Here is a 26,406-nt window from a genome sequence, read left to right as displayed (position 1 = left end):
GTGCGTCCTAGCGCCGTTGACTGGAGCTTTTCGGTAGCAGTGCCTGGTCGGGACGCAGGTGCTCAGATGGCATCTCCCGCCTCGTTGGAATCTTCCTGAGCGCCTGTGTCCTGCATCCCCCTCAGTTCCTTCTCTACCGTGGAATGATTTTACTAGTACTCCAAAGTAGAGAGGTGAAGGGCAAGGAGTGGAGCACCCACAGGGACACACATCTCGAAAAACTTCAGTTACTGTAAGGTGAGTAACTTTCTCTTCTTTCTTCGAGTGCTGTCCCTGTGGGTGCTCCTTGATCCTACAGAGACCAGGGAAGAGACGCAGCACTGCCCCAAGTCCCGTCTTCAGCCGGGGACGGTTGAAAAGGAACTGAGGGGGGTGCGGGACGCAGGCGCTCAGGAAGATTCCAACAAGGCGGGAGATACCATCTGAGCGCCTGCGTCCCGACCAGGCACTACTACCGAAAATCTCCGCTCAACGGTGCCAGGATGCACTGACACCTAGAGTGGAGCACCCACAGGGACAGCACTCGAAGAAGAGCTAATTCCTGAGACGACCAGCAGGAGGTGCTGCACCAGTGAGTCACTGCCCCGCCACACTGTCATAAGCCAGTTGTTAAGTTACAGAAAGATGGAAAACCAATTTCCTCTCATCCAAGCTGCCACCACTGAAAAGACTTTTGCAAAGACCTGGGGTTCCATAGGTAGCCCAAACTGGGCTCTGAATTGGTAATTGTCTTCACCAAAGAGGAACCTGAGGAACCTTCTGTGGGATGGGTAAATGTCTATATGAAAGACTGTCCATGTGAAAATTAAAATTCAGCATGGTCACACTGGCATCAATAACTCCCTCCAGGGAAGAGGGCAAACTATTTAACAGTTTGTCCTCTTACAGAGGGGGGATTATTGATGCCAGTGTGACCATGCGGAATTTTAATTTTTGGATGAATAATATATTTAGTTGGCATAGGTCAAAAATCAGACTCCATCTCCCGTTCGTTTTGGGGACTAACAAGTATGGGGAGTAGAATCCTTTCCCTTGATGCTGAGACGGAACTCTTTCTATGGCTCTCCAGTGGAGAAGGGAGTCCACTTCATATGCACAATTTCCCCGTGTGACTAGTCCCAGCAAAGAAGCCAGGAAGGACGTTTGGGGATAGGGACTAACAGAAACTTGATCAGACAGCCATAGTGAATAATTTCCAGCACCCATTTATCTGTTGTGAAAGCCCTCCATTTGTGGGCAAATTGGGTATGGTGGCCTCCAAAAAGCTGAAGGGTAGGATGATGTGGCATCAATAAAGGGATACAGGTCTCAACAGTCCCATCAAAAGAAATTCTTTTGGTGAGAGTAAGGTGTGGCAGTCGATGTTGCAGGGGTTGTGTACCTTGGCCTGTGTACTGTCTGTTGTTTGTGTGGTGGATCCTGGGAGCACTGGTGGTAAAATGATTGAGGAGATGGTCTTAAACTCTGTACCACTGCTTATGATGGTTCCTCTTAGGTTTACAGACAGAGATAGCCAGACAACAAACTCAAGTTCTTGAGAGAGTGGAGAGATTCATCAGTCTTTTCACTGAACAGGTTGACTGTATTGAAGGGGAGATCTTGAATGGTACTCTGCTCCTCCCCAGGGAAACCTGAGGATTCTAAAAGGAATCTCTCCTCAGGACAATGGCCACAGCCTGCAGCATCTACTGCAACCTGGAGAGAAGTTTGGGGCACTAATTTTCCTTCATCAACTGAACTCTATTGTCCTGAGGGAGCTTGTCCTTAAAATCCAACAAACGCTGCATAATTAGTGACGTTGTATTTAGGAGGAAGGGCCTCATAATTTGAAATTCTAAATTGGAGAGAGGCAAACACCTTTTCTCCTAGAAGGACTAGTCACTTGACAGTCCAGTCCGAGGATGTAGTTTTGGGGTGCTGCAGCCTGGATTTTTCAGTGGCAGCTTGTACCACCTCAGAGTTGGATGATGAGTGAGAGAACAGAAACTCTGACCCTTTAAATGGAACAAAGTAGTGCTTCTCAGCACTCTTTGGGGTGGGAGTGCAAGAAGCAGAAGTGTGCCACACTATTCTAGCTGGATACATGATGGCCTTGGTGATAGGGAGGGCTGCTCAACTGGGACCCAAAGGTTGCAAGATATCCAGCAATCTATGTTGGGACTCCTGAACCTCTTCAAGCTATATCTGGAGCTTGGACACCACCCTTTGTAGGAGCTACTGATATTGCCTCTAGTCATCAGGCAGAGATGGTGAAGATGGGATAGCTGCCTCATCTGGGAAAGACAATGAAATTGCTCCCAAAACCATCAGAACTGTTGGATCCAGTTCAGCTCAGTCTTCTACATATTCCGATGGGGCCAGCTGGTGTTGGCCAGGAGATGGCAAGTAATGTTCATGTACTGATCCTGGGTAATGCACGTATGAAGGCTAAACCAGCTGAGGAGAACCCCATGGCACTGGGTACCACCTGTTTTGATTGCAGGATGGAACCCTGCTCTCTCTAGGCCCGTTTCTGCATGATAGGGTAGGGGCTCTTCTGAAACCTCTAACTCATCAGATGAAAATGCTGGATCCTGAACTTCTGGCAGAACCAGTGATATGGTACCCAGATTCAAGGGTGGGAGAGGAGAGAGATCCCATGACCTCAGAATAGCTTCCTCTTCTGCATCAATTATGTCTGTGAATAAAGGTGAACCTCAGAGTAGTGGGGAGTGAGGATAGGGGAGAGCAAAAATGTCCTCCAGAGAGACATAGGTCTCGGACCATCTTGGGGTATGGGAAGAATCAACTGGTGGGCCTGTTGGATCCAGTGTTTCCCTGGTCACATTGGAAGTTGGATACCGCCAGGGCTGTGACGTTATTGGCAGAGTATGATTTGGATGTTAAAGGGAGTGGTGATGAAATGTCTTTCTGTCAGCGTATCAGAACCAGTACTGGAACAAATGGATCCATTCTCCTTAGTGCCACTTTCTCCTGCTGAGGAGATTTACTTTGGCCTTAATCTTTAGGTGCAGGGGCAAGAACTCTCCCAACTTTGAAGGGATTGGGGGGTGTCTTTTTTCCTTTGGGGCAGCGTTGGAAGAATGTTGTCTCTGTGCTTGTGACAATGCCCCATATTTTCATGAGAAGCCTTCACCTTAGGCTTAGACGTCTCAGTCTCGAGCACTGAGCTTATGTTTGGAGGGACTCTGCCTGTTGATTGAAGCTGATGTCTAGGGGGTTGTCATTAGCCTGGATCTGACTGAGATCTCATGGCCTTTTCTAAGTCTTGACTCTCTTGAGTTCTGGGAGAGAAGGAGCAGCAAATGTTGCACTTAGCTAAGATGTGAGCCTCACCTAGGCACTAAAAGCAGTGCTGGTGTTTGTCACTCACTGAAAAGGAGCAGGGGGCAGGAAACAATTCTGTAACCCTGGGACTCTGGGCATAATCCTAGCCTCCCATGGAGGATTTCCCCAGGATGGGGGAAAACAACTAACTAATTACACTAGTACTTAACACTAAAAGAGTAAAGAAGTAAAACTATTTACAATATTTATACACAGACTGAAGCAGTCAAAGGAAGAAGGTGTGGACACAGAAGATTCTGACTCAGGCCATGCAGTGGTACGAAGGAACTGGAGAGGCTCCAGTCCACACTGCCCCTCATATCCTTGGTTCAGAGCACAAGAACAATTGTGCATGTGCAGATCAATGGACATTGCTACTAAAAAGTCTCTGGGCTCAAGCACATGTGTACCCATATGTGGAATACACCTCACTAGGCTAAAAGTTATGAGGGAGGTCCTCCTCTCTGAGAGGGGTGGGGCTTAGGACATACCCCTCTGCTTGGCATCTCCTATTGGCTGGCTTAGACAGGGAGCCATTTAATGTGCTTGCTTTTGTGACTCCCATTCTAAGGAGCCTATCTCTCCCCATACATTGTATAAGGAGCCTGAGCATCCAATTCAGGCTTTGAGAATCCCAGGGATTTTCTAGGCATGGTTAGGCATGTTGAGGCTGAACATCGCCACACCTAAGTTCATTTCTGAATCTAGCTCCAAATATGTAGCAAGGTTCAAAGAGGGACTGGACTTTTATATGGGTAACAAGAATATCCAGAGTTTTAACAGTTAATAAGTTTTGGAAGGGATATAAAGCCTCATGCTTTAAAATTTAAAACAATGTCTGTGAAGAAGCAGGATTAAACATTCATGGGAGACAGACAACACAGAGTAGGCAGATATGGGGTAATCTCGCACCTTCCTGTGAAGCATCTGCTGCTGCACAGAGTCAAGAGACAAGATACTGCACTAGATGGACCTTGGGTCTGATTCAATATGGTAATTCATATGTTCCTCGCCTAAACTTGGTCATTTGGTTTGCTATTGGAGGTACTGAAGGTATCCCCCCCTCTTTGAAAATGAACATTAGGAAAGAAAAAATAAGACCTGAGTAAAATGAAGTACCTGAGTAATGCTAACTTGGATATAACTAGCAAATAAAACTCAATTTACCAAAAACTATATTCTCTACTATTTTAAAACCATTCCCTACAATTTTCTCTCTTTATATCTATTAGGCCTGTTCTGATAAAGTCTTGTAGACACAAATTAAACTTGATGTGTTAGGGAAAATAATCTGAAGTTGCTAAATGTTCCAAAATATTGTGCATAAGTGACAAATATGAAAGTCACCTTGATATACTGCTGGACTTGTGTAGGCTCAAATCCTGTGAAGAGCACCATTGGGGTCAATTCTGGTGAGAGCTTTTTTGTAGGTGGTGGTATGTCCTCAATTCTACAAAATAGAAAAATACAGGACATCATGATGACTGGGACCAATGTTTTTATTTTAAAACCACTGAAGCACAATCTTGCAAAACTTTTACTCATGGGACTACTCACACAAGTAAAGGTTTGCAGGCTTTATGGCTTTTTGATAAAAGGGGTGCCAACCTGAGAACAAGATGTGTTTAAGTTGGTACAAGGAACAGACTGAGCACAGTCCTGACCCAGTGGAGCTCAGACTATCTCCAAAAAGGCTTCCTAAGCTGCAGTGCTTTTCCAGAAACATATCAGATACCCTGGCCACTTTTCTTATTTACACTTTCTTATTTACACTTTCACCATTATAAAGGATTGTAGACTTTACAGAGTGAATGGCAGAATGATTCCTTAGAGAAAATCACCAATGTCAAACTAAGCATCCAGCATGATTTTAATCTTAGAGTTAAGCATTTATATTAAACAGGCAATGTATTGTTTGTGCCATGAATGCTAACCTTTTAGAAGTCTCTGCTCAATTGCTGGACTCAGTTTTGGAGACAAGGTGAAGAAAACTCTCACAAGATGATGTAGTCTCTGATTCATGAAAGGCTTATGAGTTCACTTTTTAGTTTATTTAAAAAGAGCCCTTTGCAATTATTATGTTTTTATGTGAATATGTTGTTTCCATTTCACTTTCTTTTGTCCATTCTCTCTTCCCCTCCCAACCTTTTCTATGTACCATTGGCTTTTTAAATCCTTTTTTCAGTTTTGCTTTCTATTTTTTATTTCCATGTTTTCCTCTCCACTTCTCATCCCATTTCCTCTCACTGTCTCTGCTTTCTTCCCTCTACCCCTAGTTCTCTGCCTCCCTAATTTCTCCCCCACAATTTCTCCACATCCTCTCTCTATTCTCTCCTCCCCTCTCTCTTTCTAGTTCACTACCTCGGTGTGCTCTCTTTTTTCCATCTCCTCCAGTGCATAGTTGGCAACTAGGGCTGTCAAGTGATTAAAAAAATTAATCTCAATTAATCCTGCTATTAAAAATATTAATCGCGATTAATTGCACTGTTAAACAATAATAGAATACCATGTATTTAAATATTTTTGGATGTCTTCTACATTTTCAAATATATTGATTTCAATTACAACACAGAATACAAAGGGTACAGTGCTCACTTTATTTTTTATTACAAATACTTGCACTGTAAAAAAAACAAAAGAAATCGTATTTTTCAATTCACCTAATACAAGTACTGTAGTGCAATCTCTTTATTGTGAAAGTTGAACTTACAAATGTAGAATTATGTACAAAAAGCCTGCATTCAAAAATTAAACAATGTAAAACTTTAGAGCCTACAAGTCCAATCAGTCCTACTTTTTTTCAGCCAATTGCTCAAACAAGTTTGTTTACATTAGCAGAAGATAATGCTACCTGCTTCTTCTTTACAGTGTCACCTGAAAGTGAGAACAGACGTTCGCATGGCAATGTTGTAGCCGGCGTCACAAGATATTTAGGTGCTAGATGCGCTAAAGATTCATATGTCCCTTCATGCTTCAACCACTCTTCCAGGAGACATGCGTCCATGCTGATGGGTTCTGCTCGATAACGATCCACAGCAGTGTGGACTGATGCCAGTTCATTTTCATCATCTGAGTCAGATGCCACCAGCAGAAGGCTGATTTCTTTTTTGGTGGTTTGGTGTCTGTAGTTTCGGCACCAGTGTTCCTCTTTTAAAAATTTTAAAAGCAAGCTCCACACCTCATCCCTCTCAGATTTTAGAAGGCACTTCAGATTCTTAAATCTTGGGTCGAGTGCTGTAGCTATCTTTAGAAATTTCACATTGGTATCTTCCTTGCATTTTGTCAAATTTGCAGTGAAAGTGTTGTTAAAACGAACATGTGCTGGGTCATCATCCGAGACTGCTATAACATGAAATACATGGCAGAATGCAGGTAAAACAGAGCAGAGGACAAACAACTCTCCCCCAAGGAGTTCAGTCAAAATGTAATTAATGCATTTTTTTTTAAACAAGCGTCATCAGCATGGACGCATGTCCTCTGGAACGATGGCCGAAGCATGAAGAGGCACATGAATCTTTAGTGCATCTGGCATATAAATATCTTGCGATGCCGGCTACAACTGTGCCATGCAACAGCTGTTCACTTGTTTCAGGTGACACTGTAATTACATTATCTCTTGTAAATGTAAACAAACTTGTTTCTCTTAGCTATTGGCTGAACAAGAAGTAGGACCGAGTGGACTTGTAGGCTCTGAAGTTTTACACTGTTTTGTTTTTGAGTCCAGTTATGTAACAAAACAACTATATTTGTAAGTTGCACTTTCATGATAAAGAAATTACACTACAGAAATTGTCACTACTCGCATCCGACGAAGTGGGTATTCACCCATGAAAGCTCATGCTGCAAAATGTCTGTTAGTCTATAAGGTGCCACAGGATTCTTTACTGCTTTTACAGATCCAGACTAACATGGCTACCCCTCTGATAAATTACACTACAGTACTTGTATGAGGTGAATTGAAAAATACTATTTCTTTTGTTTATCATTTTTACAGTGCAAATATTTGTAATAAAAATAATATGAAGTGAGCACTATACACTTTGTATTCTGTGTGGTAATTGAAATTGATATATTTGAAAATGTAGGAAAACATCCAAAAATATTTAATAAATTTCAATTGGTATTCAATTGTTTAACAGTGCAATTACTCGCAATTAATTTTTTTATTGCGATTTTTTTTTTAGTTAATCGTGTGAGTTAACTGCCATTAATCGATAGCCTGTTGGCAACATGTAGCCATTTCTGCCAGATACAACCATCTTAGTAAGTAAGGGGATTTGATGGTTCCAGGCTGACAGCTAATGGACAGTTTTGTGGACATTCTCAAGTTTTTTTAATAACAAAGGAAACAGAAGTCCTGTGCAAAAGGAAGTTAATGAGCTTTTGTCACTGGTAGCCAGTTATTCTTACCTTGCCCGTTTAGAAGAAGGCTGAAGACTTGATTCATTTTGCTTTGGTTTCAGGGGCAATCTCACACCCTGCAATTAGACCACCATACATTTGTGTCTGAAGTAAGCACAAACTTTCTGATTAGCCATCCTAGTTTTTCTGTTTCACAATAAAACATTTAACTACTATATTTTAAAGCAGCGGTTCTCAACTAGGGCTCCGGGGACCCCTGGGAGGCCACGAGCAGGTTTCAAGGGGTCTGCCAAGCAGGGCCGTCGTTAGACTTGCTGGGGCCTAGGGCAGAAAGCCAAATCTGTGCAGTGCGGTGCTGAAGCCTGGGGCCCCAAGCCCTGCCAGTGGGGGTGAAGCTGAAGCTTGAGCAAATCAGCTTTGCGGGGCCCCCTGTGGCATGGGTCCTCAGGCAATTGCCCTGCTTGTGACCCCCTAGCCCCAGCCCTGGCTTTTATATGCAGAAAAACAGTTGTGGCACAGGCAGGCCGTTGAGTTTTTATAGCATGTTGGGGGGGCATCAGAAAGAAAAAGGTTGAGAACACTTATTTTAAAATATATGAAGACAACTAAATCTACACACAGATGAAAAATATGTACTAGCACAGGCTACATTTCAACTGGCAACTAGAAATTGAGGCTGCATATCCTATTGCTGCCTACTTAGTCAATCAGTCCCTCCTTAAATATTGTGGTAAGTACCAAATAGTGCAGGCACACAAGAACATATTCCTAAGTGTCTAAAATTCATTTAAAAAACTGGAAGATGGCATCAGGCTTAAGGCCAGGTGTCAGGCATACTTTAGTACTGGTTTTGTCAACTGCTGAGTGCTTGAAAAAAATGGAATTATTTAAAATATTTTGACAGCTAAAAAAAGTTGAAATGAATTAGAAAGTTATTCAGCTCTTGCTTACTAAAGAGTATGGTAATAAGACTAAGATAACAAATAATCCAGAACAGAAGAGATAAGGCAAGTATTGTGTGCGCAATGTGAAATTTTATCTAAATGCCATCTGCTGTACAACTGAGCTGTATATTCATTGGTGCAAACTGGAATTAACCATAAAAGCAAGTCAAACATTGTGAAATTGTTAAAAGAATGACCCTGACATGGCTAGAGAAATCCTAGTCTAAAAATTTTCAAGATCATAAAATAGGTTAATGTTATTATACATTGACAAAAACAAGGAAATTCAGAGTGGAAGTTGTCACTTCAACCTTAATTTTTGTATTTACATTAGTCTATATAAAATAAAATAAAAAGAACTTTTACATATCCTACAGTATGGATTGCAATATCAAGAAAATGTGAGGAAAATGTGGAACAGTCACTCTAAATCTCCTTGCTTTTGTCAGTTTACACTAGTCTTACTACATTTTTTAATCAATATAACTTTTTAAAGCATAATATTCTTAAATAAAATTACAAATGCCTTTCACTTGGTACCAAGTCCATGGTTTTGGGACTTGATATTGTGTACGCATAACAGTACTTGAAACCATATGAATGGAACAATTCTGCCTTAATTTTGTGCAGTATAAATATTATGCATTAAGGCCAAGATTTTCAAAAGTAACTAATGATTTTGGTTGTCCAACCTGAAAAGTCTAAAAAGGGACCTCAGTTTCAGAAAGTGCTGAATAATGATCCTCTGAAAACCAGAACTCTTTAAGAGGTTTCAAGTGGGCACCCAAAATTGCTTGGGTTTTGCAAAATGATTTCTTTTCTTTTTCTACTCACCTGAAGCATGAAAATAAATTAACATGGAGAACATCATCAAATACAGCAAGGAGGCTTTTTTTAAAATACACTTTCATGCCCATCCTGATTTTCACCTACTCTCTCATACGTGGATACAACAAAGCCCTAGCAATAACTATTTGAAAACACAACTGGAAGAATAAATCAACATACCATTAGAAGCTCTGATGATACCTTTAATGGCACTCTCCAAGCATCTACAAGAGGTGAAGAAAAAACATATAGGACCGTGTGAGTAATTTGTTACAAAAAAAAAGATATGACAGTCCAACATGACTGAGTATAATTATAATGTTATCCAGTAGGCTAATCTCTGTGGGATACAGGATATTGTGAATGGAAATTCCCACTTACCCAGGAGATTTAGAACTAGATGCTGAGTAGGAGAAAGCGGGTCCTGAAGATTGAACACTGTATATCGGCTATGCTGAATCTGCCGCAATGCTTCAAAATTTCCAAGCAATATATCGCAAATCCACTGTGCGTTTACACATGGTATCCTCCATTCTTTGGCTTTCTCATACTTTAACCCAGTAGGCCTTAATTGTGTGGGGGAGGGGGGGAAAGAAAATATACACATTAATAAAAAGGTACTTCCTTCAGTAAGTTCTAGAATACCAACATTCTCTTCTCAGCCTGCCCTATGGATTTTTTTTTATTGGTAGTTGCAGCCAAATAAGTGCTTTTCCTAAGAGATATTTTTGCTATAGACGTGAATGGTTGGTGAGCTAGAATATCTGCCCAGAACAGAAGATCTAAAATGGCACTAGTTGAAGACCTTTTAACCAATCAGTATTAATCATTTACTTATAAATGGCCTAATAACTGCATCCTCTCTTAAAGAGAAATTACTTTACACTTAATGGCTCAAAAGTTAGCTTTCTAAACTCAGAAGTAAAAAATTGTAAATTACTGGAATATAACAGACTTAGTAATATAATTAATAAAACTGGGCATCCATACTGCAGTTGTCTAGCTCACTCCAGGAAAACAATAGATTAAAACATAAGTGCCTTTATCATGAAATACCTATAAATGAATAGCATATAGCAAGAAAGTAACTAACGTAATCAAGAATCATTTTGTAGCTAGACTGGAAATAGGTTATTGAAGATGTGAATGCTGTTGAGATAAAACCACTTACTCTTTACAGATGAGAACTGTGTTGCTGCGACACAGATAGCCGGTGTATTTGGCCCCTGCTAGGTAAGCCATTAGTTTGAGATCATCTCTGTCACTATCAACAAATCCTGTCACTGAGATAATCTAGAGTAGAAAAGAACAAGAGTTACAATAAATAAATAAATAAATAAATAATAAAAGAACTAGGCAGTATTTACACCCAGGCTGTAAATAAATAAGAGATTATTCTTCTCTAGCCTGGTGAACTTGTCAATGTGTCTCAATGAAATGTAGGTTACTTATTGTAACTGGAAGTTCTCTGAGATGCATGGTCCCTATCTGTATTCCACACGTGGGTACACATGCACACCATGCACCTGAGTCTGGAGATTTTAACAAGCAGTATCCGTTGGACTGCACCGGTAGAGTAGGTCTCCTTGTTCTCCTGAGTGAGGGTATAAGAGGCAGTGAGGGTGGATGCCACCCACCTGGTTCCTCCTCTTAACACAAATCTAACCAGATCCAAAGCACAGGGGATGGAGGATGGATAGTGGAATACAGTTAGGGACCACACATCTCAAAGAACTTCCAGGTACAGTAAGTAACTTCCATTTCTTTGAGTGCTGGTCCCTATGTATATTCCACACATAAGTGAGTGGCAAGCAGTGCTCAGGCTGGAAGGGAGTGTAAGGACGCCAGAAACAAAGATGCTTTCAATATGGCAGATCCCACTGCTACATCTGCAACAGAGGCCCGGACTTGTGCATGCTGTTTCCTAGACATATCAAATTTACAAGCACAAAAAAGAATTAAAGACTGAGAGTGTAAATTAATTAATGTCAAGCAGAAATTAAGAAACCAGAAAGCAAAGAAATAAAACCCCTCTAACCACCCCCAAATCAACCAACATGTGTACAGTTTGAGTGTGTGGAAGATCCAAGTTACAAAATGAGGAAGCTACCAGGCCTCTTGAAATCAGGCCATTAATTCTGAGAGCTGGCAACTAAGCAGTCTAAGGTTATGTCTATATTATGTTTTAAAACCCCTGGTACCGAGTCGCAGAGCCCACGTCTACAGACTTGGGCTTCTGCTATGATGCTAAAAACAGCAATGTAGACATTGCAGCTCAGGCTATGAAGCCCACCCTGGGCCTGAACATCTACATAGCTGCATTTAGTCATGTAGCACAAGACCAACTCTGTCAACCTGAGCTCTGAGACTTGCTGCCATAGGTTTTAAAATGCAGTGTCAACATACCAATAGTGAGAAATGACAGCTATCCAAGACTACCAAAGAATGCTACTGCTGAACTAAGAAAGGATTGCCAGGATTCCTAGAAAACATACCTCATTTCAACTGCGGTGTTTGTTTGGGCTACTGCAAACCTGAATTTCTGTACCTGTATAATTATTAAAATTGCTATTTATGCATATTATAATACATGGGCCAAATTCTCAGATACCTATAGCCCTTTTCTGCAGCTCTAGCAGTAAAAAGGAGACTCAGAGGACTGGAAACAGACTCCTGAGAATGCCCATGCATAGGGCACCTCTTCAGCAGGTATAAGAGCTCTACATCAGCATTTCTCCCACCCCCACATGCCGCAGCTGTGGCACTAAACTGTTCTCTCCTTCCTAGGGCCCTGAAGCTAGACTAATTTACACCAGGAGCACAGCAGGACTCTAGCTGCATCAGAATATGGAGATCACAAAAGGTAACTTCAAGCTAATTTTGCTCCCCAATATACTCCCGGCTCAAGTGCAGGACCACAGTAACTGAGACCTGGGACCAAAGAGATGAGTTTCTATACTGCAATGAACTGCACAGTGCTGACTGACTGCTTGATGTATTGCTGTCTGACTTCTACGAAGTCCTCATGAAGTTTTCTTCATTGAGAAGGCACTCAAGATTAAAGTTATATTTTAACATCCAAATTAATAGCTTGCTTTTTGCCTTTACAAAGCCTGCTTCAGGCATCAATGCAAACATTAAATTCTGCTCATTGAAAAAATGTCCAGCTTTCATTGTCCAGTTAGGAGAAAGCATCATCCTAAAATACCTCTCTCCTATTCTATATGTCCCTTCTGATTTGAATTCAAAATCTTCTCATAAAAGTTACAGGAACTGAAACTACTGGCTTTGGCCCCAATCATGCAAACATTACTCACTGACTTCATACACAAATGTTTGCAGGATCAGGCCCTGTATGGGGAAAGTTCAATGTCTTGTAGCGGGTTTTGCCATTAGTGTTAATGAAAGTGGTGCAACTAAGATGCCATCCACTGCACTCAAAAAAAAAAAATGATTTCTCAACCTGAAGTATCAAAATTCAATCTCTTGAGTTTGTGAATGGTTAGTTATCAGTCTAAGAACAGTTTTCATTATTCTTTTTGGTCCTGCAAATTGGGATTTCTCAATACTGAGCATTAAAAACCAAAACATACAAACTGCCACAGTTGCAAGAACATCAGCATCTATGAAGTTAGAGAAAAATGATCACAGTCTAGTGGTTAAAGAACAGGGGACCTAGATTCTAATCTTGATTCTTGCTGTCCAATCTTAGACAATTTGCTTAATCTTTGTGCCTTAATTTCTTCATGTGTAAGAGGGAGAACTATTAAAGGGTATTGTAAGGCTTAAAACTCATTAATGCATAAACCACTATGAGATCAATGGATGGTACACACCATAGAAGTGGAAAGTTCTAACTACCACTTGTAAGAACAAGAGAAAATCCTTTATTTACATGTATCTGAAGCCAAGCCCACCACTGGGAAAAGTCAATTAGGTATTTTCTGGATATGCACTGGATACTGACATGCAGTCAAAATACAACAAATATTCAATACTCGGTGCAATTAAGCTTTTAAAGAAAATGCTAGTTGTTTTAACATTGGGTTTTCTTACATGCTGAGAGCATGGTTTTCCTCCTGGTGGGAATGCCACTGGAAAATGAAGGGCTCGATGTGGTGGCATCATTTTCTTCTTCTTCAAGATGGAGTTCAGCCAGTGTGCTGTGATGCACCTCTTCCTTTCTCTCACAGCCTACCAACACATGTATGTACAGTTAGAAGTTGTTACTCTAGCTTTAACTTATATTAAAAACAGCATGCTAGGACACCCACACTTAACCCATTAAAAAGACATGTTTTGCTCTTTTGAACTCTCACAGGATATAATTCTTTCCCCCAGCCCTTTAGGTGCCCTCTTTCACACTACATCTCCTTCAGACATACTATGAACACTAGACCTGGGTGTTCCGGAAGATACATTTTATTTCTCTTTTAATATTAAACATGTATTATTATGGAGGAGCTGGTCAAAGGAAACTGTTACTTATTGTAACAACAGCTCTTTGAGATGTGATGCAGATGTGTATTCTACTTAGATGTGTACACACCCCGAGCACCAGAGCCAGATACTTTTGCCTAGCAGTACTAATTGGAGGGGGCGGCGCTTGCACCTCATGGGTGTAACCCCTCCCCTGGCTCCACTAGGCAGCACCTCTGCGACACTCCTCAGTTCCTTCGCACCAAAAATCATGCGTATAGACTCCGATGCAGAGGGGATGTTGTGGAGGGTGTGTTGTGAAATACGCATCTGCATCACATCTCGAAGAACCACAGTTACGATAAGTAACTGTTTCTTCTTTGAGTAGAGTCAGATGTGTATTCCATTTAGGTGGCTCACAAGCAGTACCTGCAGAAGGTGCAGCCTGGTGGCTACTTAAACAAGGACTGCAAGACTGCTCTAACAAAGTTTGCATTTGCTCTGGATGCCGCAGTAATGGCATAATGGTTGGTAAATGTATGCACAGAAGACCAAGTGGCAAACTTGCAAACATCCAATACTGAAACGTTGCTTAAAAACACCATTGACATAGCCTGTGCCCTCGTAGAGTGAGCTTGCACCCTTTGAGAGGGCACAGCTCGTGCTATTTCATATGCAGTCTTCATGCAGGAAGTTATCCACCTGGACACTGCCTGCGAAGAGACTGCTTGTCCCTTCATCCAGTCTGCATATGACATGAACTGAAAAGGCGAAGTATGAAAGGGTTTAGTCCTCTCCAGGTGAAAGGAGAGACAGCACCTAACATCCATCAAATGAAGAGGCTGGTCCTCCAAGATTGAATGCAGCTTGGGACAGAAGACAAGTAGATACACTGGTTCAAGTGAAACTGAGACACCACTTGTGGTGTGGCCACAAGGTCACTGTGTCTTTAAAGAACTGCATGTAAAGAAGCTCTGCCATCAAAGCCTGCAACTCACACACTCTCCTCGTGGATGTTATAGCCACCAGGAATGCAGTCTTTTGACACAGAAGAGGAAAAGAAGATGCCAAAGGCTCAAATGAAGGTCCCATCAGAGCTGCTAAGACCATATTCTGGTCCCACAAAGAAACTGGTTCTCTCACTGGCAAATGGAGATGAAGGACTCCTTTCAAGAGCCATGGCATTCAAAAACACCAACCTCCCCTGGATGGGCAGACGAAATGCTGAAATCACCTTCAACAAACTGAGTGCAAGAGCTGAAGATGCAACTAGTACTCCAAGGCATCCTGAATCCCAATCAACATCAGCTGAACCTGGAGAGCCAATGATTACACCAAAAAAAGTTCTCATTTGGTCAAACAGGCCAATCTGATGGAGGGTTTCCTGCTATTAAGTTAGATCAGTCAAACAGCCTCCAAAATGTGTTCCTTCTCTTTCTCCTCCTCGTCTAACCATTGATCAGCTACGCAGTAAGGGGTAAAGAGCTGAGCGTGGGACACAAGGTCTGACCTTGATGCTGGGTCAGAATGAAGAGGGAGAGATATGGGAGGCCAAACTGATAACACCAGAAGGTTGGAGAACCAACATTGCCTCAGCCATGCTAGAGCAGTGAGGGTGATCTTGGCATAGTCCAGCTTGAGTTTGAGGATTACCTGTGGGATGATTAGTATCAGAGGGAAAGCATACAGGAATTCCTAATCTCAGCCCAGGTGAAAGACACTGGTCAGCAAGCCTGGACTGAGGACCCCTGGAGAACAGACGGTATTTCTAGTTGTCTCTCATAGTGAACAGATTGATCGTAGAGATGTCCCAAAATGCAAAGATAGAACACAGGACTCTGGGCTTCAGAAACCACTCGTGCCTCAGGGAGAAACTCCTGCTGAGGTGAATCTGGGACCCAGGTAAGCAATCGACCACCAGAGTAATGTTCTCTCTGATGCAAACCACCAGCCTGATTGCTTTCTGACACAGCACTGTCAAGCTCCTCGTCTGTTCACATAATACACTGCGGTGGTGTTGTTTGTAACAATGTGAACCACTGAGCTCCTGATATGATCTCGAAAGACATGGCATGCATTGTAAATGACCCAAAACTCCAGAATGTTGACAGGAAACCTAACCTACTGTTCTGACCAGCAATGCCACCCTGCGTTTTGCCTCTGGAAGACGCAGCGCCAGATTCCAGGAGAGGCGGGCCCATCCCGGGAATCCAGCCAAGCATGGAAGGTGGAGAGCGCTGGGTAGGGAGGGTCAGGTTGGTCGGTCACCACCCCCGTGTGAGAGAGGTGAACAGAAGTGTGTGTATATGTTACCCCCTCCCTGTGTGTGTGGGGTGGGGTAGGGGTGTGTGTGCGCGTGTATGTGTAACCCCTCCCTGTGTGAACCTTAAAGCCTAAAAGAAAAGAAGATAAATAAAAAGAATCCAACTACGCAGTATTTCCTTTTAATAGGGGCTCGGTCAACCTGATGTTAATTTGAACGTTTGTACTGCATCGTTCTGATTGCCATTGAACTCGCTTGAATACAAGTAATTTTACCAGGTATCCCGTAATAGGGAAATAAGGTCACCCTATCCAAAGCAGCAAACCAGTCATTCTGATTTAACACAGGAGAATAGTTGATAGAGTGACCATCCGAAATCCCACATATATGATATATCTGTTGAGGTTGCAGAGATTGAGAATCAGTCTCACCCCTCCTTTGAATGTGGGAACCAGAATGTTCTGGGAATAAAACCCTTGTCCCTGGTGCTGCAGAGGGACTGCCTCTACAACTCCCACTGCGACCAAAGAGTGAATCTTCTCGAGGAGCAGTGTCTCACGAGAGGGGTCCCTGAAGAGGGATGGGATAGACGGGCAGAGAGAAGGGATGGAAAAGAACTGGATGGTGTAACCAGACCTGATGGTGCTGAGGAACCAGCTGTCGGTGGTAATCAAGCCCCAAACAAACAAAAGGAGTCAAGCTGTCTCCAAATTGGGGAGACGGGGACATAAAGGTCACAAGTGGATTGCTACCCTGGACAAGCAAGTCAAAACACATGCTTGGTAGACACCGAGGTAGGACAAGTTGACTGACTGAAACCAGTATCAGAAGACCTCTGCCTCTGGTATCTATTACTATTTCCCCCAGGGGAGGGAAAGACTGCCCTAAGGAGCACCACGAACAACACTGTTGATGCTGCTGCTAACTGTAAAAATGGCATCACTGCATTGCTGGAGTACAGATCCCCAGAGCGCACAGGGTAGCCCTGGAGTCTTTAAACGAGTGCAAGGTTTCATCAGTCTCATCCAAAAAAAAGCACTCGACCATGAAAGGCAGGTCCTCAGTAGTCTGCTGCACATCAGTAGCAATGCCCAAATTTTGCAGCCAAGATGCCCTTCTCATGGTTACCGCTGAGGCCATAACTCTGACTGATATCTCTGCCACGTCCAAAGCCACCTGCAAGGATGTCTTGGCCACCAAAGAGCCCTCAGCTATTAATGCTCGAAAATCCTCCCTGGAGGCTTCCTGGTCTACAAATTTAGACATAGCAGTCTAATTAATAAAATCACACTTGGACAGCAATGCTCACTGGTTCACAATACACGTTTGCAGGGAAGAAGAGGTATAGATTTTTCTACCCATTAAGTCCACTCTCTTGGACTCCTTGTCCTTGGGAACAGAGTTTTATCTGCGCTGCCGGGTCCTATCATTCGCTTCAGTCACAACCAGGGAATTAGGGACCGGATAGGAACGGAAGCCCTCAAAACCCTGCATAGGTACAAATAACACTTCTCTGAACACTTCACTGCAGGTGGCAGTGAAGCAGAGTACTCCAAATAACCTTTGAACCCTCCAGGAGTGCATTGTTAATAGGGAGGGCTACCCTTCACAGGGCAGATGGCTGGAGAATATCCAGCAGTTTGTGACTATTCTCCAGCCGAAGATCTGCCTGGATGCCCACGGTAGCAGTCACATGATGCAAAAGGTTCTGGTAGGCCTTGAAGGAGGGAGAAGAGGAGCCTGGTAATGCTTAATCGTCAGGGGATGACAATGAAACGGTCAGCTGCACTAGGGATGAGTCCCATCCCCAAGCTGTCAGACAACTCTGGAGGCCCCAAGAAGGACAGCTCAACTGATGCCAGAACCTGTGGTAGAACCGACATGCCTGGTGATCTTGCTCTGGAATGGGATGAGAAGCGCAACCTCTGAGACCAAGGAGCGTCCCATGGATTCCACGGAGGCCACTGGGGATACGTTTAGGGAAATGATGGCCAGTAGGCTCTGGGCCAGGGCCTGTCTCAGTATGATGCTGCTCCGAAAACTGTCTATGGAGCAGATTAAGTGATGGAGAGCAGGAGAACTCCAACCTGGATCCCTGGGTCTCTGGGGACAGTGGTGGAGCTAGTCCCAATGGTGCAAGGAGCCAGTCTGACTCATTTGCTACCCTGTAGGAAAGAGGTTCTGTTGCCAACGATGGAATTGGCACAGCCGATGCCAAATGCATCACAGTTGCATGCGGTGCCAGGAGCTGTGACAAGGTGGAAGACAGGATCTGCTGCAAAGAAAATGGCAGTGCTGAGGAGTACACAGGTGCCAAGGAGATCCTCAGTGCCGGGCCTGGCAATGGCCTCAACACTGAGTCTGTGGCAGGGGGAGACCACGCTGCACTGCTGATAGACCCTGAGATTCTGCAACACACCCAAACGGTGCCAGTGAGGCCACAGATGCTGTAACCCCAGCAAAGTCCTGGACAAATAGAAAGTCCAGAACTGATAGGCAGAGTGGGGAGTCTGAAACCGATGGGATGCTGCCCGCTATGCCATCGGTGTGGAAACAGCTGGTGCCGAAACTGATGTCATTGATATTGACCTCAACGGACACCCCAGGGCCAGAACCAGAACCAGAGGCAACTCTCGCAAGTCTCTACGCAGAACTAATGAGCAGTTTGAAGGAACTGCTCCATCCCATATGCCGGAAGTGGCATAGTGCCGGTCCTTACTCTTCTTAGACAAAGAGGAAGAATCTCTAAATTTGGAGCAGTCCCGACTGGTCTTATGAGACCTTTTCCTCAGCGAACTCGAGGAGGGCAAACGGCTGATCCCACATGGCCTTCAGTGCTGAAACAGGCCTCAAGGCCTGCTTGAGGAGGTGATGCTTAAAGGGGAAGGTCTCTAGCCACCTGAGTCCTTTCAGTGAACAATTTACAAACTGAACACCGCTCCTTGGCATGACCCTCACCCAAACAGAACAAGCACCGTGTGTGGGGATCACTGATGGGGATTACCCCTCCCCCGAAACGATGAGCAGTGTCTGTACCCTGGTGAGGGCATCATCCAAGGCAACTAACTACAGTAACTTACTAACACTAAGTAGGGTACTAACTATACAACCATACACAGAGAAAGCTCTCAGTAACTGAGGGGATTGTGATGTGAAACCAACACAGCCCCCAGGTGATGAACTGAGAGGTCAGTGACACCTCTCTATGGGCACTGCTAGGCAAAGTTTTCCGGCTCTGGTGAGCTGGCTGCGTGCACACCTAAATGGAATATGTGGCTGCATCTACTGGAAGAACTCTGTAATTAAGGTGTGTGTTCCATTCTTCACTTAAAGAGACAATCTATGAAAAACAGAGCATATCCTCACCAAACTTACAGCACTTACTATTTGAGTAGAGAATGAATTTTCTGAGGAAGTACAGGTAAATCTATTAGTAGCTTATGAGTTAAAATATTAATTAAAAACCAGGTCCCCTGAAAATTTACCATTTGTATCAGTCTTTTCCTTGTCCCATGTGATTTTAATAACGGAACACAGACTCTTCAAACTTTCCACACAAGAAAAATTAATTGAAATCTTATTCATGGATTCTGTTCCTAGACAAAAAACTATGGTAAGATGCAGTTACGGCTGAGAGTAATCTAAGGATAACAAATATTACAAGTTATAATTATCCCAAAACTGAAAATTATAAACCCAGGAAATTCAGAGTGGAGGTTACACTTAAAGGAAATCAAAAACATGTTAAGATAAGAAATGCATAACTGAAGTGCTCAACCATCTCCTGTACGGGCACCACAGAATAACCATATGTAAGCATTTTACTGTTTGCGGTCCTAAATTAAATTAATTTTAAAGGCATGTTACACATTATTCATGCTTTTCCTCCACTCAGGGTGCCAGAACTAGTTGTTTAAAAATTATTTATGAATTTTGATTAACCCTCCCCCCCCATTAATTAATAAAATAATAGTAGGACCATTTCTTATAATTTCTATTAAAAACTGGATTGAGAGAAACAGTGCCAGTCTACAGTTTGATTTTCTCTTGTAGTCCCTGAAGCAAGTATTAGGATTGTGTGCATTTATTTTTGATTAAAAATAGAATGTAAAATGTATGTGTTTCAATGCAAGTTAGGTGCAGCCCATGTCTCTTGGCAAATACCCAATAAAGCCTACAAAGGTTTTACTGGTATAAAATTAGTTGCAATTTATATAATTTAAACATGTATGTATATTTCAGGATAAATTGGTCTGGATTTTATGTACAAGTACAGTCTAGCTGGTAGGGTTTTTTTGTTTGTTTTTTTACAGTAATGGAGTTCCAAAACTGAATATAAGTTTTATACTGTATGGTTCCACTTTATCACTTATTTTCAGTTGTATGTACAAATCATGTATCTGCTGAAATATTGAACATTGTAATCTTACTATAAAACAACTTCCACTTAAAAGGAAAATGATGAATTAATGGGATCAGATCACAAGTTGTCAGAAAGACAAGCACACAGCAGGTTAAAAAAGAAATAATGTCAATATTTAATGTAAAACTACTCTAAAAATCAACTTTCTAGTCTTAAATTGCAGGGTTTAATAATTTCTCCAATTCTTTGTATTTCTACTCCACACCGTGAATCTAATAACTATGACAGTTTCACATATGCTGTCAACTTCTTTCCCCATTGGAGCTATGAAGTTATTAATATAGTGACAAATCTTGCAGTCTTTCCTAAGACAAATTCCCATAAATAGCAATGGAAGTTTTATGTTAGTGAAAACTGAAGAACTTGACCCATAGCGTGTTATTCATTCTTTACAATAAAACCTGCAAACACTGGCATACTTCAATGATACTTCAGTACATGAGCGTGTGCCAACTTATGTTATTATTTTGCTTACCTGAGCATACATATTACTGACTTGGCTTTCACAGAGAAGATGCGTACATCTGCTTGTAAGCGTGGGGTCCACAGTGCCGCCATGTGCTTGAATGATCTGGTAAACCATTAAAACCAAATTTTTAATTAAAATGTTTGTTAACCTAACCAGCACACATTTCCAAATGGAGTCCTCTGCTTAACAGACTTAATGTAAGTGGAGTGTTTTTACATCTTAAGTGCTGGCCTCAGTTAAAAAAAACAACACAATGGCATACTTGCAAGAAGCAAGTAAGTTTTGTAAACAAAGCCAAATTCTTTCATACATCAATATGACAAGTGTTCTCTTGCTTATTCATCTTTAAAAACGCATTCATTCATAATGATTTAAAAATGCATTACTTGGGAACAGCTTCTCTTTGTATGACTTTAAAAAAAAGACAGTGTCACCTGTTCTGTAAGTGGTGTTCTTCGAGATGTGTTGCTCATGTCCATTCCATATTAGGTGTGTGTACTTGCCACATGCACTGGTGCTGGAAGTTTTTCCCTCAGTGGTGTCCGTATGGGACTGGCTCTGGCACCCTCTGGAGTGGCGTGCACATGCCGTGGTATAAGGTGCATTGCCAGCTCCCCCCACACTCAATTCCTTCTTACCGGAAACTCCGACAGTGGGGAAGGAGGGCGGGTCATGGAATGGACATGAACAACACATCTCGAAGAACACCACTTACAGAACAGGTAACTGTCTTTTCCTCTTTGAGTGCTTGCTCATGTCCGTTCCATATTAGGTGACTCCCAGGCAGTACCAAACAGAGGCAGGTAGGCGTTGTGACGAAGTGGGAATGTTCTTGATGTGTTATTTGAATGCTGAGTGGGGAGTATTAACCTGGGAAGGTTGCAGGGGAGTTTTGCTGGGACTGCCTGCATTGGGGAAGGGAGCATACCTGAGCATGTAACATAAGAACCCAGGAGAGGGGTTGGAGGCCAGGTAACACCTCTGCCCGGGGAACTGGACAAAGGAGACAAAGGCTGGGGATGGAGCCAGGAAAAGGCCAGATAGGAGACGGCTAAAGGAAGTTTCAGTTTTGGAGCTGGCTGGGAAATAAAGGGGAGAGCGCCCCGACCAACAGGGCTGTGGCCTCCCTGGGGCCGCCAGAGGGACCTAACTAAAGGGGGTCCTGTTGTCTGTATCGGCAAGACCTGTTTTGGACTGTGTTCCTGTCGTCTAAATAAACCTTCTGTTTTACTGGCTGGCTAAAAGTCATGGTGAATTGCAGGAAGCCGGGGTTGCAGGGCGCCCACACTCCATGACAGGCGTTCATGGACATGTAGATTGCAACACAGCTCTGCCGAACCCAGAGTCATCTCTGGTCTGCTGAGTGACGGCATAATGCGCCGTGAATGTGTGAACCAAAGACCACGTTGTGGCTCTACAAATGTCCTGGATGGGAATGTGTGCCAGAAAGGCCACCAAGGATGCCTGGTCTCTGGTCAAATGGGCCCTCATGATCGGTGGTGGTGGGACCTGTGCCAGCTCGTAACACAGTGGTGGGCTACTGGCAACCCATGGGCCACACTATTCCTGGCCAATGGGAGCTGCGGGAAGAGGCGCAGGCCGTCCGTCACTTCCTGCAGCTCCCATTGGCCAGGAACAGCGAACCGCAGCCACTGGGAGCTGCAGGTAGCCGTGCCTGCGGACGGTCAATGTAAATAAACTGTCTCGCAGCCCGCCAGTGGATTACCATGACAGGCCACAGGTTGCCCACCACTGTCATAACAGGTCCCGGATGCAGGAGATGATCCAGTTGGAAATCCTCTGTGAGGACACCGAAAGCCCCTTCATCCTGTCTGCTGTCGCGATGAAGAGCTGGGTCTACCTGCGGAAGGGCTTGGTACGCTCCAGGTACAACACCAAGGCACATCTGACGTCCAGGGCATGCAGCCTCCTTTCCACACTATTGGTGCGTGGCTTGGGACAAAACACCGGAAGGAAGATCTCCTGGTTGACATGGAAGGAAGATCCCACTTTCGGCAGAAAGGCCAAATGGGGTCACAGTTGAACTTTGTCCTTGTAGAACACCATACACGGTGGCTCCAATGTCCGACACTTGTCTTACTGATGTTATCACCACAAGGAAAGCGACCTTCCATGACATGTGGGAAAGGGAGCAGGAGCCCATAGGCTCAAAGAGCAGACTCGTGAGCCTAGAAAGAACCAAGTTAAGGTCCCACTGTGGCACAGGAGCCGAGACCGGCAGGAAGAGTGTAGGAGGACAGGGAATCACGGAAGATTTTGTTACGGCCTAGCTTAGGCAGTTCCGCTTTCTCAGCGCCCGGTTACTGTAGGGCACGGCCTGCTAGTTCCAACCGGCTATGACCGGTTGGAACTGCTGTGTGGAAATCCCCTACGCCGTTGGCCAAGGGGGGCGGCCCTGAGGGAGGAAAGTCCCTACTGCATTATGCATGAGCTGCTTTGCTGCTGTTTATATATATGTATAATTTGTGCTTGCTTTTGGACTCCGTACCAGGCCGAACTCCAGGGCGCTGGGTTCCCCGCCTCTGTGACAGCAACGCTTGGAGTCCCCGTTGCGGGTGTGTCACTTTACCTTCATTAAAGCCAATTACTCACAGTGTGTGTGTCGGCCTCGTTCTTGCAGAGCATCGGGGGGGGGGGGCACGGCCTCCATAGAACCTAACAAAGAGCCTCTCAAGACCTCTCAGGAATCTGATCGACATGTCATGCAAGAATACCATCTGACCTTGGATCGGTGGGTGGAAAGCAGAGATAGCCACAAGGTGCACCATGATGGAAGAGAGGGCCAGTACCTGGTTCTTAAGATGAAGCAGGTAATCTAAGATAGATTGTAAGGAGGATCACGACAGAGATGTTACGCTCAGATGCCCAGTGGGAGAACCTTGTCCACTTGGCCAGGTAGGATGCTCTAGTGGAAGGCTTCCTGCTTTCCAGGAGGACTTGCTGGACCTCATCAGAGCAGGCCCGCTCCTCTGGGTTCAACCACACAGCACCCAGCCTGTGAGGTGGAGGGAGGCAAGATTGGGGCGGAGGAGATGCCTGTGATCTTGCAAAATCAGATCCAGTCATTCAGGAAGGAGCCAGGGAGTGGTCGCCGCTGGGTTTATCAGCGTGCTGAACCAATGTTGGCACAGCCATACGGGGTGATCATGAGGACTTGGGCCTTGTCTCTCTTGATCTTTGACAGGCCTCTGCTGATGAGTGGGATCATTGGGAATGCGTATATCAGATCCCCTGACCATGACAGGAGGAAGGTGTCGGAGAGAGAGTCCTTGCCCAGACCCTGGAGGGAACAGAATTGATAACATTTTCTGTTCTGTCTTGTGGTGAACAGTCCACTTGGGGAATTCCCCACCTCTGGAAGAGCATTTGGGCTACCTCCGGATGCAGCGACCATTCATGGTGAGAGAAAAAAAGACCTGCTGAGGTGATCTGGTCATGCCGGGGAGGTGATAGGCCTTCAGGTGCATCACGTACTTGATGCAGAAATCCCACAATTGGAGAAGCCTCTTGACAGAGTGCTGACGAGAGTGCTTCCCCTTGTCTGTTGATGTAAAACATCGAGGCCGTACTGTGTGACACCACTCTCACCACCTTGCCTGACAGATGCGGTAGGAAGACCCCCACAGGCCAAATGTACCACTCTGAGCTCCATGATGTTTATGTGCAACGTCATCTCCTCCAGAGACCATGTCCCTTGGGTCTGTAGCTCGCCTAGATGAGCTCCCCAGCTGATGTCCGAAGTGTCTGATATCAGTTCAACTGAGTGGCGTGGGCTGTCGAACGGAATTCCTTCCAGGACAGCCTTGGGATCTGTCCACCATTGCAGGGAGGTAAGCATCACCGGTGGATCTGTAATGACCATGCACAGGTGATCTTTGGGCTGCATAGACAGTTGCCAGCCACTGCTGCTAGGGTCACATTCTGAGCCTTACATGGCGGATGACATACATACATGCTGCCATGTGGCCCAGCAGATGCAGACATACCCAGGATGTGGTTAGAGGGAATGCAGAGACGCCCGCAATGAGGTCCACCATTGTCTGGAACCTCTCCTGTAGCAGGAAAGCTCTGGTGCAGGTGGAGTCGAGCACTGCTCCAATGAACTCTATCCTTTTGCATCGGAACTAACGTTGACTTCTTGTCATTCACCAACAGGCCCAGGGACCAGCATATGACCTGTAGCACCGTGATTTCCCTTTGGACTTGAGACCTGGAGTATATTTGAATACCCCGACGCCTGAGGTAAACTGCTACCACTAACATGCACTTTGTAAACACCCTTGGTGCTGTCGCTGGGCCAAAAGGGAGAACCGCAAACAGGTAGTGGTCTGATCCCACTTTGAAGCACAGGACGCTTCTGAGTCTTGGATCGCTATATGAAAGTACGCATCCAAGTTGAGGGCAGCATACCAGTCCCCTGGATCCAGGGAGGGGATGATAGAGGCCAGAGAGACCATGCAGCACTTCAACTTCTTTAGGTATTTGTTGAGGTCTCACAGGTCCAGGATGGGGTTTTGACCGCCTTTGGGATTAGAAAGTACCGGGAATAGAACCCCTTGTTCCTGTACTCACGAGGAACTTCTTCCACTGCTACCTTCACCTCCTGTGTGAGGAGACTTTCATGAGAAGGGTCCCTGAAGAGGAACAGGGAAGGGGAGTCGGAGGGGAGGTAGAAAGAAACTGGAGGGTATAGCCCTGGGCCACTGAGTTGAGGATCCAGCGGTCCGAAGTTATTGCTGTCCATGCAGGGAGGAAAAAAGAAAGGCGGTTGGAGAACCATATGGAGGATGGAGCCAGGGTACAGTCTGGTTGGTCGCCCTCAGGTGCACCCTCAAAACGCCCGCTAGCCACCCTGCCTGTTGCGGGAGGTGCCCGATTGGGTAGAGGGCGGAGGTTGGTGGCTCTGGCAACACTTGTAGCCTTTGCTCATCTCCTGTTTGGGTTGGCTCCCTTGACTTTGGGGCTATTGCAGCTTGAACCGTCTACAGGCCAGATCAGGGATGTAGAGCTCTAGGGTTTTCAATGTAGTACAGGAGTCCTTCAACCTGTTTAATTTATTGTCTGTTTGCTCATCAAACAGCACTTGGCCATCAAAGGGAAAGTCCTGTATTGATGGCTGGGCCTCTGTCGACAAGCCCGAAAGATGGAGCCAGGACACCCTCTGCATGGAGATGGCTGAGGCCATGGTGCATGCCGCGGAGTCTGCCGTGTCCGAGGCTGCTTGCAGGGCTGCTCTGGCTGCAGCCTTGCCCTCATCAAGGATCACTCAGAACTCCTTCCTGGTGTCCTCAGGAAGAGAATCCTCAAACTTGGCCATGGCTTGCCACATATTGAAACCATAGCAGCCAAG

The 26,406-nt window shown here is 44.4% G+C and overlaps 1 protein-coding gene across 4 annotated transcripts in view; it reads right to left on the bottom strand.

The window, feature by feature from the left end:
* PAXIP1 (PAX interacting protein 1) overlaps positions 1-26,406 on the bottom strand; it is an 89,271-nt gene that overhangs the window by 19,469 nt on the left and 43,396 nt on the right. For all 4 annotated transcript variants that reach the window (XM_045006301.1, XM_045006300.1, XR_006577063.1 and 1 more), the window contains exons 9-15: positions 21,042-21,137; positions 13,518-13,655; positions 10,633-10,754; positions 9,843-10,027; positions 9,642-9,685; positions 7,738-7,805; positions 4,675-4,777 (exon numbers count right to left, since the gene is read on the bottom strand). In XM_045006301.1, coding sequence (XP_044862236.1) covers positions 4,675-4,777; positions 7,738-7,805; positions 9,642-9,685; positions 9,843-10,027; positions 10,633-10,754; positions 13,518-13,655; positions 21,042-21,137 — 756 coding nt within the window. The remainder of the gene's footprint in view (positions 1-4,674; positions 4,778-7,737; positions 7,806-9,641; positions 9,686-9,842; positions 10,028-10,632; positions 10,755-13,517; positions 13,656-21,041; positions 21,138-26,406) is intronic.

Source organism: Mauremys mutica, chromosome 2, assembly GCF_020497125.1.
Source record: "Mauremys mutica isolate MM-2020 ecotype Southern chromosome 2, ASM2049712v1, whole genome shotgun sequence".
Taxonomy (NCBI): domain Eukaryota; kingdom Metazoa; phylum Chordata; order Testudines; family Geoemydidae; genus Mauremys; species Mauremys mutica.
The sequence above is the reverse complement of the archived record's forward strand: the minus strand, read 5'-3'. Positions and strand labels throughout refer to the sequence as shown.